This window comes from Thunnus maccoyii, chromosome 22, assembly GCF_910596095.1.
Source record: "Thunnus maccoyii chromosome 22, fThuMac1.1, whole genome shotgun sequence".
NCBI lineage: Eukaryota > Metazoa > Chordata > Actinopteri > Scombriformes > Scombridae > Thunnus > Thunnus maccoyii.
The window spans coordinates 7714172-7730892 of NC_056554.1; the positions used below are offsets into that span (position 1 = coordinate 7714172).

General features: G+C 40.8%; 1 protein-coding gene across 3 annotated transcripts in view; it reads right to left on the reverse strand.

Moving 5' to 3' along the window:
- Positions 1 to 7020: 7020 nt before the first annotated feature.
- sema4f (sema domain, immunoglobulin domain (Ig), transmembrane domain (TM) and short cytoplasmic domain, (semaphorin) 4F) overlaps positions 7021 to 16721 on the reverse strand; it is a 105446-nt gene continuing 95745 nt past the window's right edge. For all 3 annotated transcript variants that reach the window (XM_042401198.1, XM_042401196.1, XM_042401199.1), the window contains 12 exons: positions 12889 to 12987; positions 12017 to 12128; positions 11746 to 11865; positions 11396 to 11550; positions 11133 to 11314; positions 10882 to 11023; positions 10536 to 10749; positions 10119 to 10228; positions 9849 to 10000; positions 9256 to 9311; positions 8881 to 9071; positions 7021 to 8765 (listed from right to left, as the gene is read on the reverse strand). In XM_042401198.1, the coding sequence (XP_042257132.1) occupies positions 8043 to 8765; positions 8881 to 9071; positions 9256 to 9311; positions 9849 to 10000; positions 10119 to 10228; positions 10536 to 10749; positions 10882 to 11023; positions 11133 to 11314; positions 11396 to 11550; positions 11746 to 11865; positions 12017 to 12128; positions 12889 to 12987 (2256 nt within the window). In that variant the 3' untranslated portion in view covers positions 7021 to 8042. The remainder of the gene's footprint in view (positions 8766 to 8880; positions 9072 to 9255; positions 9312 to 9848; positions 10001 to 10118; positions 10229 to 10535; positions 10750 to 10881; positions 11024 to 11132; positions 11315 to 11395; positions 11551 to 11745; positions 11866 to 12016; positions 12129 to 12888; positions 12988 to 16721) is intronic.

Here is a 16721-nt window from a genome sequence, read left to right on the forward strand (position 1 = left end):
TTTGGCTGGTGAGTGAAGCAAATCTACCAGCCACTTGAATATTTTAGCAGTATTTAGCTGGTGGCTGGTGATAATTTTGTGCCTGTGCCCTGAATTATATATAGTGTTAGCTGTATCTCTATTAAAACTTCTGGTCTGCTGTGCTTCAAGATGATTAATGACAAGCTGGAATCAGAGCATATTAGTGCTCTCAGAGGTCTCACATCTTCAACCCATTGTAATGTTAACACAATTGCCAGCATCTGCCCAGTATACACCGATAATCTATCACTGATTTGTTCGCAAATTTTAATGTTGAAATCTGAAACCATTAATAAAATACCAATTTTGTTAGCTAAGTTCTTTGAAGCATCTGTATAAATTTGAACATAACTGTGGTATTTATTTTCTATATAGGTTTTTATTGTCTGTGGATGTTAAATAAACTCTTACCTTTGTTCTTTTTGTCAAGCAATGTAAGATCTACAGGAGGGTCAGGAAGTATCCAAGGAAGTATTACTGAGAGTGGTACCTTTGGACTAATGTTGATTTCACTTATTTCAAGTTCTTTTGCTTTCCATTCAATTGTCCATCCAAAACTTTTTGTTTCTCTCTTCTCCTTTTCCTAACAGGGTTTTAGTGGATCTTGTGTTGGATGATGTTCATTATGTCTTTCCTTAAATTAACCTAGTAATTTAAAGATAGCTGTATTCTCCTTAATTCCAGTGGCATCTCTCCCATTTCCACTTGTAATGATGATGTTGAGGTTGTTCTAATGGCACCTGAACATAGTCTCAAAGCCTGATATTGAATATTGTCTAACTTTTTTCAGAGATGTATTTGCTGCAGTAATGCTACACACCCATAATCTAATATTGATCTTTTTAATCCTATGTAATGGTTTTCAACGCTGTTCTCTCTGCCCCCATTCACTTCCTACCAAACATTTCATTACATTTAATACTTTCTCACACTCAATTGAGATGGAGGGAGGGCAGAGAGGTGGAGGTGGAGGAAGAGGGTGATACTGTGCCGAACAGCCAGCAGCTTCCTTCACCTTATTGTCGCTGTCACACTTCTTCTTTTGAATCCAGCTCCAGAAACCTTTTTTCTTCTCAGCCTTCTCCACTTTTTCTGTCTGTTTCTTCTCCATCTTCTCTTCTTTTTCTTTCTGCTACTTTGCCATCTTCTCTTCTTTTTCTTTCTATTTCTTTTCTTTCTTTTCCTTTTTTGTTTTTTCCTCCTCTGTCTCTGCAGCTACATCCAGACCAGTTTCAGTCTTCGCCCTCCACCTGCAAAACCAGAACCATCTGAATACCTCCTTCTTCTTTTTCAAAGAGAGTTCCTGGACCATCTTTCCTCCTCCTCCAGCTGTTTAACTTTGGCCTTCTAGGTCTCTGCTCTCTCAGCCAGCTCCTTTGTAAATTTCTCCTCCAGAGCGTCAAATTTGTTCTGCCAAGTTTTCTGGCTCTGGAGAAGTTCCGTCTGTTTTTTTCAGTTGAATGGAGATCTTGGTCAGCCTCTCGAAGAGATGCTCCTTCTCCTTCAGATGGAGTTCCTGGAGTTTCTTCTCCTCCTCTTCCATCTGTTTAACTTTGGCTTCCCAGGTCTCTTCTCTCTCAGCCAGCTCCTTTTTGAGGTTCTCTTCCAGAGCGTTGCTCTTGTTCTGCCAAGTTTTCTGTCTCTGGAGAAGTTCGGCCTCTTGGCTGCTCAACCGGATGGAGGTCTCGGTCAACTTCCCAGAGAGATCCTTCTTCTCCTTCCTGAGCCTCAGGTTTTCAGTGTCTCACTGGTTGAGCTGCTATTCCAGCTGCTTCACCTTTTTCTCCCACTCATCCTTAATCTGCAGCTTGGAGGCCGCTACTATTTCTGCCTTCCATCTTGATGTCATGGAGGTGTACCCCTTTCTAGGAACGATGCATTTGTGTGGTCTCCAGGGCATGCTGTTGGAGACGTATCTTGAGGGAGATGATCTCTGAATTTTTCTTCAAGATGTTGTTGTTGCTCTTTTCGAGTTCCTCTGCAAACTCCCTCTCTTTAGTTACTAGATCTGCCTCCAGCTTGTTAATCGTTACTATGGGGTTATGTAACTTGCGGTCACAACTCAATTTTTCAGCTTTTGTGCTCTCAATCACCCTGTATGCATCTGTAAGGGAACACTGCAGATGGCCGCAGTCATAGCAGGGGCACCTTCCAGCTGGTGGCCTCTGGTGGTTTGGTCTGCTGAGGTGTGGCGATGGCCATTCTGACCAGGTGTTCGGGGTTGTTTCTTCTGTTTATGGCTCTGAGAAACAAAGACGATGTCCAGAAGCTCTTGAGACCTCTATATATCTTCTGCAAATTGTCTCCATTAAAAGTATGCTTAATTAGCTATTAGCCTCTTTTTTCTCTGATTTCTAAGTGGATTTATGGAGGTTTATTGGTGATGCACATCAGCAATAATGATAACACATCAATATCCGTGATCCGTGAACTACTTTGATATTACCATCTTTTGTCCAAACTTCAATTACAATCATTGTATTGCACTGAATTGCATTTCTTGCATCACAAACATTATACAGCCTCATCCACTAATCTTCACTCTATCTCTGCATATACTATCATAGCTTTTAATTACAAAATCTAATGCTGGTTTGAGTGAAGTTTCTTGAATACATATGATTTCTGGTGTATTTCTGAGTCCTTTAATAAATCCTTTAAATTCTTGACCATTTGCTATGAAACTCCTTGTGTTACACTGAAGAATAATCATCAGGGCCTTTCTCCAAAGACCCCTGGTCTCCCATCTCCCTGTTGTTGATTTATTCCCAGGAAAAATCTTTCATAGCCAAGAATTTTTCAGCTCACTTCACAATTATTTAAATTTTCTCTGTCTTGTGTTAAACTGATGTGTACAATTGATTACATAAGCAATGAATAAAATCAGTTTATCCACAGTCAGTTCTGTATTAGTTTTCCCTCTTTGAGCTGCTCCTGATGTTGAACTTTGATTGATCTTGTCTGCTTCTTCACTTTCCTTTTGTCCTTGCACTCTCTTCACTGCTTCAGCAACTTATTGTATGTTAACTGTTTTCATTTTGTTGAATTTACACTGCTCATTCCTGACTTAATATCCCCCATATGTCACATTGTGCTGGCCACCACAATTGCAACATTTTGTCTGTACATTATCTCCACAGCATTTGCCACACCTTTGCCCATACCTCTGGCACTTGTAACACTGAAGTGGAGGAGGAATGCAAGGCCTGACTGGGAAACTCATACAGCCAATCTTTATTTTATCCAGAACCAAGTCCTGAAACTCTTGAAGTACTGACAAACTTTCTGCTCTCTCACCATTTATTGTTTTTTAACAATCTCTTTAGTCTCCTCACCTCACCTCCATGAATACTTTGAGTTTTTCCAAATCCTCATCAATGGGAATGCCAGTTGCCAGTCCCCGAATAACTTTATTCTCACCCAGAACTCTCCTTTCACACACTGCTTTTTTGAAAATAATTTCAAATTGCAAAGCTTTATTTCTCTGTTCTTCATTTCTACATTTTACCAACAAGTTCCCATCTCCCAAGAATCTTAGTAATTCCACTTCTAACTTATTTTTCAGCTCCCTAGACAATGCTATTGGACTTAGATTCACCTGCTCATCTTCCCTCCTGAATTTAAGTTTTTTAAATTCCTCCCTCTCTACCTTTCGGCAAACAACCTGGTTACCTTCATCTGAACTATTTACCTCTAAGTGTATCTTACAGCCTCATCCTGCCTTATATTTGCTTTACTTCGCCCTATTCCTCTAAAAACCGGAGTCCGGTCATCAAAATCCATATCATCATCTTCATCTACTACCTGTGCTGCCATCAAAAAGTCTTATTCAAAAAGCCAAAAATTTATATCTAGTGCACGCCAAGTCTCTCAATGCCCCTCCAAGCCAAGCAGGGGTGATGAGCCGTGAGGGGATAAAAATGCACTCTGAGACAGAACTTCAGATCTCAAGTGAAAGGTTTTTTCTGAAGTTTCTGATTTCTGAAGGTTCTTAATGGTTCTGATATGTGTAGGTCTGCTGCTTTACACTCAACAAATCTGGTCAGAATGCTCAGTAAGATTTTCCCTTGACATGAACTGCTAAACACTGATAATAATATATTCACATTAAATCCTCATCTGATGACCTTCACACTGTAGGCGGACAAAAAACAACCTTTGCCCGTCTAATTTAGCAGATTATAATAAAGATATCCATGCTATTAAGCTATAGGCCTATTATTCTGTGTGAACATTATACCTCGCTACGTCACAACAGAAGTGAAGAAAACAAATGTCATCAAAAGTAAATATTTTACATATATTGATATTATTATTATTATTGTTGTTGTTATTATTATTATTATTATTATTATTGTTGTTGTTGTTGTTTTATTATTGATAATAATAATAAATTAGTGGTATTATTTTCTTCTACATCGTCACTTTATAGCCATATAGCCTATTGCTGCAGGATTATGAGTAATTTTCTGAGTGAGGTCTGGTGAAGTTATCACCCCAACCGGACACTCCAGCAGTCTGCAGAGTCTGCTTAAGGGCCCTTGTGGACTTGATGAATTGTTTGTTGAGTTTGGACAGCCCCTCAGCACTCGCAGACTTCTGGGAAATGCACCCGCAAAGTCTACAAGTCTGCAAGTGTAGTGAAGTCCAAACATTTGGATTCAGCTTTTGTGAAGGATACTGTTTCCCCAGAACCAGACACAGGGAGTTATACTCCTCTGCTTCTTCTCTCTACTGCTGTGTTTGGAATAGCATACTAGCATACTATTGATACTAAGTATGAAGTCAAATTGAGTATGTAGTGTGTTCCAGCTGCACAGTATGTGGATTTTGTGTATGCGAGAAATGCCCAGATGTATCATAGATTAACAAGCATTTCTGAGTACTCAACTCGGACATACTCAACTATCAATCATACCACAATGTATTGCATCTCTTCAGACTGTGCAGTAGCAGAGATTTTGAGCCAAGCTAAAAGCTCATAAAAGCTGTTAATATGTCACTTTATTAAGTTTAAATATTTTTCAGGTGAGAAAGTAACCATTTAGATTCCCAAAGTGTGGTCAGTTAATCCAAATAATGCCTGTTTGGAAATTTGTTGCAATGTTTTCAGAGATCTAGGAGCTGCCATGGGAGCCGCTGGCTGAGACCGGCCAACAGTCATGTGATGCTTGCTTGAGTATACGTCAGTGTGAACAGTCTGCTGGTAATGGCATACTTAATCTTTCATTGAGTAAGCAGTATGCAGTACATACTGATTGAGTATGTAGTAGGCAGTAGTTAGTAGGCAGTACCGAACACAGTGCAAGAGGTTTAAGGAGCACAATGCCGCCATCAGGAGGTGGCCAGAGGTAGTGAACCGTGAAGACTGCTGCAGATATGGTGAACATATTATAATGTATAGATGTACTGTCTTTAGTCAGGGTTTCAGTGTCCTCCTGAGTGCCTGGGACATGACTTCTGTACCTGGGGGACTGCTATATGGTCCTGCACAAGTCCAAAGTTTTAGTGCTTCAACACCTTTAATTCTCAGGTTTCTTAAATCATCCACTGTTTTGACTAGACGCCACCCATTATCCCTCTCTATTTTACATTAATCATGCCATTGTGATGTGATGTGTCCTTTCATGTTAAACCTTGTAAGGTGAGAGGTAGGTAGCTTTTCTTATTTACAGAGGGTATTCTTGTAAACATAAAAGCACACACACTCTCACAAACATACACTCACTCTGTGTGATGAACGTACAAGTACTGAGCATTTATATTTGCTCTGTTACAGTGGGATTTAACTTGTATGTGATGAAGACCCAAAAGGAAGGGATAGCCCCATCCCATCCAACTGGCATACCATTTTTCACAATGTAGAAACTTCATATAAGATGTAAAGAATGGTTCAAGGACAATACAAGTGAAGGAGGATAAGAATTTATTCTTTGCAAAATTGATTGCTCTTTTGTCTTACCTTATGTCTTCCCTTTGAGTGATTGGAGGAACAATGGAGGACACATTCCTCTTGTATTTGGACAATTCATCCATTAGCTAAATAAGTCAGTGAGAGGGTGAGAGGAGCACTTCACTGCCAGGAAATATTTGGTATAAAATATGAAGTCATCTCTCTCATTCCACAAAGATGCCAATCCAAGTTGTGCTCCAAAATATGTAGCATAAACCACTGGTTGTACATGTCACTCAAACAATGAACTCTCAATGAGTTTAGATGCTGTTTTCCAATTATTTGACAGGAGCTGCATGTGGTGAGTTCTCAAATGTTTTCAGTGCTGGACAAGAAATAAACTATCGACAGGCTTCATTCCAAAATGAGATCAGTCAAAGTGAAACATTACATTTTTGACATAAATTTTTCTAGGTAAATTTCAGCCAGTGGTGCTAGGATGATGAATTGAACCCATAATTTGTCAGCGCGTGACAAATTATGCTACAGCAGCAGCAAGTTAGCTCAGCACATAGAGTGGAAATTGTAAATTATATATACTGTGTCAATTAGTGAGCTTTAGAGGGACTGGTAGGTGGATTTTGTTACTTTCAGACAAAGCCTGTAGCTGTTCCCCCCTCTCCAATCTTTATGCTAAGCTAACCATCAGCTGGCGGCAGCTTCATATTTACCATACAGACATTTAAGTGGTATTGATCTCTTTGTCTAACTCTCGACAAGGAAGCAATTAAGCATATTTCCCAAAATGTTGAACTATTCCTTTACTGTGCAAGCTGAAACTACAAGTGTATGTGTGCAGAATGGATTCTTAAGGTATAATTTATGTATGCTATTTAATGTCTTAAAAGGTACACACACTCACACATAGCCACAGACAACTTCACACACACTTTGGTCCGTTTAGGGAGAGTTCAAATCGTGTTCAAATGAGCAGACGCCAGTGTTTGTTTCAAATCTGTGAACCTTCTCACACCCAGATTTTCACTAAACATGTTCAGTCTGGAGTTGGGAACAGTGATAGAAGATAAGAGCAACTTTTTTAGACTTTATTACAAAACAACATGACAAAAACAATACATTTTTACGTTTTGAAATCCACACTCACAAAACGAGGTGATGGTGTCTGGTAAGGTCCATTCTGCAAGGCAGAAATTAATTTCACATCCATCAGAAAAGAATTTGCCTTCTGTCTCAGTAACAGTGAAAATGAACAGTGACAGATCTGATCAGCTGTCAGTTAATGCATGCTGTGCACCTTTTGTTTTCCACACTGACACAAATCTGACAGGTGACCTATCATCCTCTTGACCTTTGCGGCAGCGTAGGCAGGAACAGCCCCATCATGGTCACTGTAGCTCATGTTTCTTCAGTGAATTTATGGTTCTTTAGTCTCTGACAGTGACATCTCTCTGTTTGAAGCCCAGTGTAGTCTGGCTGGGCAGTCTATGGCTCAACAGTCCTTTGGTGCCTTTGGACCCATGGAGGTCTGGGATTGTGTTTAAATTGTGTGTCAGAGAGAGAAATAGAGAGAGTCAGAGAGGTGCTGAGAAATTCAAAGTGCAATTTTTTTCTTTTGCAGTGCCATTGGGAGAAGAAGAGAATGAGAGCAAACCACAACAGAAGATAAGGAGAAGGACAGTATGGCTTTTCCATGTCTAGATTCGTAGACATTTCATCTTTGATTCTTTGTAACATTTGAATTGTCAGACTTTCAGACTGTTTATATATACATTTTATATGTACATACATATGACACATTTATTTAGCTGTGGCTCCCATCCTGAGTGACTCACAATAGGCAGTCTATCCCAACTCTTAAATATGTTTTCTGTCTCTAAGTTCTCTCCATACAGAATGTTTCAAGTGTCTTTCTCACGTGTAGACATAACTTATCATATATTTCTTTTATATCTCTTTAGTCTCTCTTCGTGCCACAGCTCCCATCCAAAGGCATTTGGCAGTAGTCACTTTGAGGCTGCCGTCTTGCGTTCCTTGCAGTAGTATCCAGTTTATTTGGATGATGCAAAATGGTTTTACTAGTACAGTACAGCATATTTGTTTCACCTTTTCATATTGAGCTTTCTTCACACTTAGCCAGGGGTGCTGGTGTTTTAAACACGGGAAAGCTTGCAAGTTCCTCCTCTAGTCCTTTTAACCCATCTAACCCGTCCCCCAGCCCCTCATCCACCTCACCACCCTCTCCCGACTCCCTCTCTCCCCCCTCAGGCCTCCCCCTCTCCCTCTCCCCCGTCCTTCCATCCAGCATGTCAGGAGCTAAAATTTCAGAGAACTTCAGCCCACTGCTGCTTGTGTTGCAGTTGGCGTACAGGGCATTCCCATGGCCATTGCTGGGATTGCTGCTGATCACCGTGCCACTGTAGCTGTTGCCATGGTGACCACCGTTACCCTGGTTGCTGAGCAATGTCGTGGTCGTGTTTGTGGTCGCCGTCCCGTTACGCTTTTCAGTCAAGCGGAATCCTTCAGACAGCAGGCTGGCGCTGCTAGGGGACTGTGGCGTGGCTGAGGAGCCAAGCAAGTCCCGCCCCTTCTCAGACGACAGCGAATTATCTGGCAGGTGGTGGCCCTGGTCCCTTAAATTGCGCCGATGTGTCACAAAGCAGTAGATACATACAGTAAATGCCACACCACAGAGGAAGAAAATTATATAGAAGGCCATGACATGACGACCTCCTGGTGTCGCCACTGCTCCTCCAGCACTGGGGTCCTCTAGTGTCAGCTGATAGGCTGCTCTGCGGCAGGGGGTGGGGTCTCTGATACCTGGCCCCGCCTCCTGCAGTAGAGAGACATGACAGAGAAGAAGAAGAGAGAGGTGTGACTTATGATTTTCATTTAGTGAGCATGGTCGTATAACTGGAGGGGTTTTTGTGTGTGTGTTTCCTCTGTACCTGGCATGTGCAGATGTATTTTCCCAGACTGTCCTCGCTGACGGTCACCTCCAGGTCAGAGTGGTGCTGTCTGGTGTGTCTGTGGGGAGGATGCTCCCAGCTACAAGGCCTGGGAGACAGCTGGACGCATGGCAACAAGAGGCGCAGACCTTTGGAAACTCGCAGCTCCCTGATGGATGGGGAGCAACGCCCTGGAGGAAAGAAGGAACAGAGAGGTTTAATGTGACTAAGAGAGAGATGTTTCAGGTAAATATGCAACAGGTAGAAAAGGAATAATTATTCCTGTTTGAAAGCAATGAAGAACTTGACAGTTAGATTATCTTTGATCCCACATTAAAGTAGGTATAAAAAAAATTCAAAAAGGGAAACCCTTACCCTCCACTGCATCACATCTTCTTAAGGCATCGTCCACCATATCACCTGGGCCAGGCCTGGACACACACACAATATATATAATAAATATACATACAATATAATATCTACAATATAATACACAAAGGCTGCAAAGATAATTTATGGTTTATTCTCTCTTTTTGTGTTGTTGGTTAAACTAAGTAATTTTGAGTCATTACTCTGATTCTAACTTTTCATCGATTTTTGTTGTCATGTATTGCCATTTTATGGAGTAAATGATAAATTTATGAATAAAAACAAATTCACTAATTAATTTACTAATTTAGGATGTTACAACGTGACAGTCGGCTATTGCTGAATGTAAAGGAAACACAAGTGTGCTTCCTAACTTGCTCTATTTCTACATTTCTTACACACTACATTACTAAAATGTTGTCAACTATTCTGAAAAGTGTGCTTAGGTGTAAGCATTTTTACAGATTTGAAACAAAATACACAAAGAGAATTAATGAATAAAAAAAGGTCAGTTTTTACACAAAACAAAACCATTTCCTGTCTTTGCGTTTCACTTTTGGGTGCTTTCAATTTCTCTGCAATGCTAACGTAGTACTCACTCTGCCGTTGTGAGCCGGCAGGCTTTTTCCTTTGTGCTCCACACGCAGCCCAGTTCTCTGGCTCTGGCGCACACCTCACAGCTGGGATACAGACCGCAACCTTCAGCCTGGACACGAGCCAGAGACAGAGGGCTGCCCACCAGAGTCCAGCCCTGGAAACAAAGGGAACCATTACAAAATCACTGAGCACTAAAACTGATGTTTCCAGGCACTGCAGATTAATATATGCATGTCTATGAGTGCGCATGTAGTGCTGTGCAGATCATTCACCTGGTGCAGTAATATATTGTTGACAGGCTCCTGTGAGGTGAACAGAGGAATCTCCTGCAGTAAGGTGGCGTTCTGTCCCACTACTGCCACGCGGTGGAGCTCCCCACGGTCTGCAACACAAAGTAAACAACAAATCTCATCTTTTGTTACCACTTACCACTATTTATTTTTGATTTATTTACAACTTTAAGTTACATTTATTTCATATTAAACACACTGCAAAAACTTTTACAAAAAAAAACTCATACAATTGTCATAATTTCCACACAAATCCCCCATAAATACTCCCCAGCAAATGATCTATTGGTTCTTTTTTTTCAAATCAACTTACAAGTCAAATGATGTATTTGAAATGATGAAAGAAACAGTTTTTAGTATCCATGTCAGTGTAACTTTCACAACTTTCATGTCCATCACCTGTTCCGAGGTGCAGCACTGCTCCTCTTCGCTCTTCTCTGCCGCCCATCTGTGTTACAGCCAGCTTGGTGTATCTGATCCCCTTCCGCACCAGCAGGGGCGCTGCAGTAACACTGTTCTCCATCAGAGGGTGATCCCTCACGAACGTCAACACCTTGTCAGGGAGTTTCAGGGAAGATTCAAACCCTTCAGCCTTCAAAGCATTGTTCAGACACTAATAAAATGTAGAGAGAAGGAGAAAAAATTAGTAATTTACATTAATATAATGCAATAAAAGACATTGTAAAAAGCAGACATATTGATAGTAGAGGCATGCAGTTGTAACATGGTTGTACGGTTTTAGTACCTGGCCAGGTCTTGGTGTGGGGACAGGTTCAGGGTTGATCCAGTTCTCGCAAGTCTTCTTCAGCTCTTTAAAGGAACCATCCATCACTTTGCTGATGTCAGACAGACTGAAAACGCAAACTGCTGATAATTCCTCATTCTCCCTATAAGAGACACACAGGCACAAAGAAAGAAAGGTCAACATTTAGCCATGGTGATGTAACTTTTGGAGGCAAAAAGTTTGTGGACGTGTTAGTGTGTTCCTCAGCTCACCACTGGGAGGTGAAAAGCCCATAGAAGTGCGTGCTGCTGGGGTCTCCTGGTGTGTGTTGCGTAGTGAAAACGTCAGTCAGGATGTTGTAACGCTGACCGCTGGGTTTGTCCTCACACACCAGCTGGGCCTTGAGAAAGGTGGTCCAACGCCGCTGCAGAGTTTTCATCCCTCCCACGTCCGACTGAAAGAAAGACGAGCCAAAATTCACACAAGGCAATCAATCAGTCAATCAATCAATGAATCAACCAAGATATTAGCTTACCTTGCAGACTCGCGCCACCCTGGGCACTTTGACTTTGGTATATAGGTCGTATTCTTTGGCCACCTCAGTGAAGAAGAAGTAGATCTTGTCATCATCTCCTGTCGGGTTGCTGTCTGGAGTCTCCTCTATGAAGGCTGAGCTCACAAACTCTGGGTCTGTGAAACACACAAACACAAACACACACACACAAACATAGCCATTAACTCACTTGTTCCTGTGTGAATGTATGATAAATGTAAGTGTGTTTGTGTGTGTGGACATGTCAACATGTGTGAATGTGGGGGTTGACAAGTGTCAGTGTCTGAGTGTGTGTGTGTGTGTGTGTGTGTGTGCAGACGTGTATGTCTCACCACTGAGCCAGTTGATGGATCGCTCAGTTCGGATGCGCTCCTGCTCAGGGCCCGTTGCCCGGGAGATGTCAAAGAGCGTTCCCAGGAAGTTGCTTGTGGCTGCTGTGTATAGAATACCACCTACAAAGGAAACAAGAGAGAAAGAAGTGAGTTTTATTTAAATACTGCACATTGAAATACAATAAAAGCCTTTAAAATGATATATTAGATTGTGACGATATGCTGATCAACAAACAAACAAGTCATCAGTCGTGCAGTGGTACTGACTCACCTGCCATGACAGCCGTGTAGTGCTGACTGGGCTCAAAGGGACACTTCCCCTTCCCTGTCTCCATCTTCACCCCATTATCCTCAGCTTTCTCCAGAGTGAAGGTGGAGCGCTCCTGCAGGATGACAGGAAAAGAGAGGGAAAGATTAGAACAACAAAGACAAGAATTATATGCCAAATAAATGATGGCAATTATGTAGATTATTCATTTTTCTCTGCAGTCTTGTTTCAATTTGATCTCTTCAGGTTGCATTTCGGTTAGCTGTGCTGCTTCTAATGTAACTATAATTGACTCTGGTTATGCTCTTTGTACTAAAAGCTTTAGCTACTTAAGCACTCAAAGTACCTGCTGGAAAATGTCATTTGCAACAAAACATCTAAAAGCTTTTGTTGGTTGACTGACACCAATTTTCTAATAATTACTGAGGAAAAGCGCGATTTAAAAGACTTGAATGTTACGAATGAATGTTGGAACTTAAATGTGAATAATTTGTTGGCAGTGGGAGGATAACGCAGAATGTGTGTGTGTGTGTGTGTGTGTGTGTGTGTGTGTGTGTGTGTGTGTGTGTGTGTGTTTGTGTGTGTGCTCCCCTGCCTGTCCCTTAGGTAAAGGGCCTGTGTGGGATCTTGACACAGAGATTCATTTGCAGCTCTTACTACAGGTGCAAACACATTTAAATAAGCAGAAATATAAGACGTGAGCGGGGACAAACATGCACACCAACACACACTAGTATGGAACCACAGTATGTTGTAGCTGTGTGTGTGTTTGTGTGTGTGCACTGTGTGGCGGATGTTAAGGTTTAACTCACAAATAAATTCACACATGCAAACACAGACCGACAAGAGGACAGACTAGATACAAACAGACTAACCAGGAAGGCACACTGGGGGTCAAAGGCATAGGTGCCACACACGTAGATCCGTCCATCCCCTAGGAACTCCAGCAGGCGGATGTAGTTGTTGCAGTCCACCTGCAGGGGAGGACAAACATCCAAAAATAAAAAACTTACATCCAGGTTCAAAGTCAGAAATAAAGGAAAAACAAATATTTGTCCTTTTTAAATTGCATTAGATTATCAATAGTCTGGCTCAGTGTCTGGCTCATGAAACATTTTCTTTATGTGAAAGAGGAGGAGGTTCATTTGCAGTTACACAATAATAAATATATTAAATACACAGTGTTTAAAATATAGAACTTTATCATATATTTAAATTAAAATTCAATCAGTATATAAAATACATGGCTACAGGAGTATGAACAACTCAGAGGATAACAGCTTAAATTCACATTTATTTACTCTCAGGGAAAAGTTAATTCTATAGTATTGTACATTATATTTTACAATACATTGTGTACTATATTAAATGAATTAATCAGTGTTGGTGTTACTACTTTTTATAAATTAAATATCTCGTTTCAGAACCAAAATCGAAGCTTAAGGAGGTTGTAGAGGATTCTCAGAACAGCTGGAGTATCAATGATTCTGATTGGAAACTGGAGACCCCCACTGCTGATAGAGACACTCGAGACCCCGACTGATACCAGCAGAGACCACCCAGTCTAACTCACACAGACACACACACACACACACACACACACACACACACAGACGCATGCATACTGCAACCTAAGACCACTCATTCTCATGCATAAATCATACATAAATGCACAAAAAAACTACATTTATATGCTCCAGTGTCCCACAAATATACAGCATAGATGATATATTTGTTGAGCACACAAGCCCCGCTTTCTCTCTCTCTCCTCTCCTTTACAAATACACACACATTCAGTCCACATCTGTAATGGAAAAACACCCCCTATTGTCCCTCCTTGGTAACCGTGAAACCATGACGTGGGCAATTTCAGGGAACTTGTGCGTGTGTGAGTGCTTGCGTGCACAAACACAGTCATCCTGTCATCAAGTCATCCTGGATGAGGTCCAGGCTTGAGTCACCTTCGCTCCTGGAGGATGTGGGCACCTTATAATGTCTACATCACGTCTCCCAAATCACCACCACCCCATCAGCACCACACACCAATCCTCGCATTGGTACGGCTCCATGTGAGACGGACAGAGAGCAACAGAGGGAGAAAGAGAGCTCAAGCTAGTAACAAAGGGATCATCTTGGGATTATCTACTTCTGTAGCCCAAATTAACCTCATTCATACTAATAAGCTTCATTTCCAATCTGGCATGAGGTGAATCAAATGGATCTATTCTATTCGACTCTGTTCTATGTGAGTGTCAGGAGATTATAATTAAAAGTAATTATGCTTTCTAACGTTAAAAGCTTCTGTGACTTCAGTCTGGACAGTGGAAATTAAATGTCCTGCCGCCAAAACATCTAAAAAGCTTTTCATGCTTACTGACACTTACTTAGTGAGAGCAATAATTACAGAGAATTACACGTGTGTGTGCACATGGCAGAACTTTCTTCCTAATGCTTGAATTTCTACCTCAATTCTCTCACTTTCTCTCTTCTGCCAAATTTCTCATGAATACGGTACTTTTTTACACTAGGTTTTGCTTTTTGACACAACATCATCTACAACAATACCAAGTGATATTATCATAAAAAAACCAAGCAAAGTTGCAGTTTCACTTTAGCTTCCTTCAGCTCATTGTTTGGTTTGGTTTTTACGGCTTTACTGTTGTTGTTCATTCTCACTGCTTTCAGCATCATTTCTACCCGCAGCAGACGGCTGTTATCAACAAAAAACCCATTGTACCCTATATACTTGTCCAGCACCAAATGATAGACAAAGTTAGTGACTAGCTGGTGAACTATTTTCCACAGGAGCTGATGGAGACCAAGCCAGAGCTACACTTGGAGAGTGAATATTAGACTTCACTACAACACCTTTTTAAAGTGATAATAATAATAGTAATAGTATTAATAGTATATAATAGTTTTACAGGTTGTTACACTGCCCCTAAGTGGCCAAAAATATCTAAAAAATGCAGGTTTAAGCATAGAAATAGCTACTTTTTCTGGTTTATAGTCAAAATTTACTACACACGCACTTTCATTTAGCACTTTAAAGTGTTGATGGGCAGCTTTTAACAGCCACCACAGATATGTATGTAATCTAGGAGCGTACAAACAACTCTCCAGTCAACACCAAATAATATTCACTATTCATTCAACACTTATTGACACAGGAATGAGACATACAGTGACGGCTCAGTGATGTATGTAATCAGACAAAATGAGTTCAAGCTTTTTGTTTGGCTATGGTGAATGCAATGTTGACATTAAGCTCCAGTTAACTACCATTTTATTTATTACAACATCACTCATTCCCAGTGTTTAGCAACATCCTGCGGATAGCAGTGAAGCACTGCGCCACCCTGCCGACTTGCCCTGATTTGTCTCAATGGGTCTGTAGTTTTTGCATGATTCACAGACACACACACACACACACCACCATCTCTCTAGGTCAACTTCAAGGTAACTTCTTGTTAAGTCTATTGTCTTGTCCCTTGTCTCCTTATCCTTTGTTGCTCATTCCAGTCTATCACCCCCCTCCCTTTCCCATTTCCTTCCTTCTCCTCCTTCTTCTTCCTTCATACTCACATGTAATCTGATAATCAATGGCAGCAACCCCTCTCTTTACTGTCTTCATCAATCATTCACCTTTGTACCACCTTACAGTGGAAAACTACCCTGATGATTGTGTAAAATGGGTCAGAACTAATTGCGCTTTCCTTTCCATTGAAACTCTGACCTTCCACTGGCTTTGTTTATCTTTTGATTTGACCTAATTTTTCTGAACTGGAGGCATTTATCAGGCATTTTTTAGCATTATCAAGTCATTAGTGTAAATATACTGTAGTTGAGGTATTTTTCTCCATTAGAAGGATCTAACACCCTAGATTGTGACGCTGAAGTCCTTTCTTCAGCTTGGTACTGCCTGGAAAACTGTCAAAACAAAGACATAACTCAACAAATAATTCTCCAGTGTACAGTTAGTTTAATGTAAACAGTTGATTGACGGTTGATTTCCTATTGTAGTCGAAGCATAATGAGATGTACAGCTTGATTGTACAGTACGCCCTATTTAATCACTTTCCATAGACATAGTTATTGGACATCTGTGACTTCATATACACCCTTCCTTTCTCTTGCTCTCTTTCTGTCTCAGTACAGACACACACACACACACACACACACACATATCCCTGATGAGGCCTTGGCATGATTCCCAGAACTTCCCATCCGATTCCTAACAGCACAGGGTTGTGACCCACACATAGGCATCCATGCTTGAGCACACAATACAGGCACAAGCACATGAAATCTCACATTTCAAATGTTTGAGGGTACTTAAATCCAACAAAACTGTGTGCTAGAGATTTGACAGCATTTTATCACATCTAGATCTTTCTAGTTTCTATTTAGGTTCAGCTTTCAATGATTTCACTAACAAAATGGTTAAATAATGTTATATTTAAAAACTAAATCCCAAAGATAGACATTCAAAGAACTAAATTATGATTCAATAAGAGATTTGTTAGACTTGGTGCTTCATAAATCCAGAAATTTTTACTAACTGGGAACTGGATCCAAAACGAAAATGCCTATCAGAAGCCAAGATATTACAGAGGCTCACTGAGGTGTTAGTACATTTAAATGACACAAGACACATTATTATCTGCGCAACTATTAAAATTTTTGTGGTTGCACTTATAAGGGTATC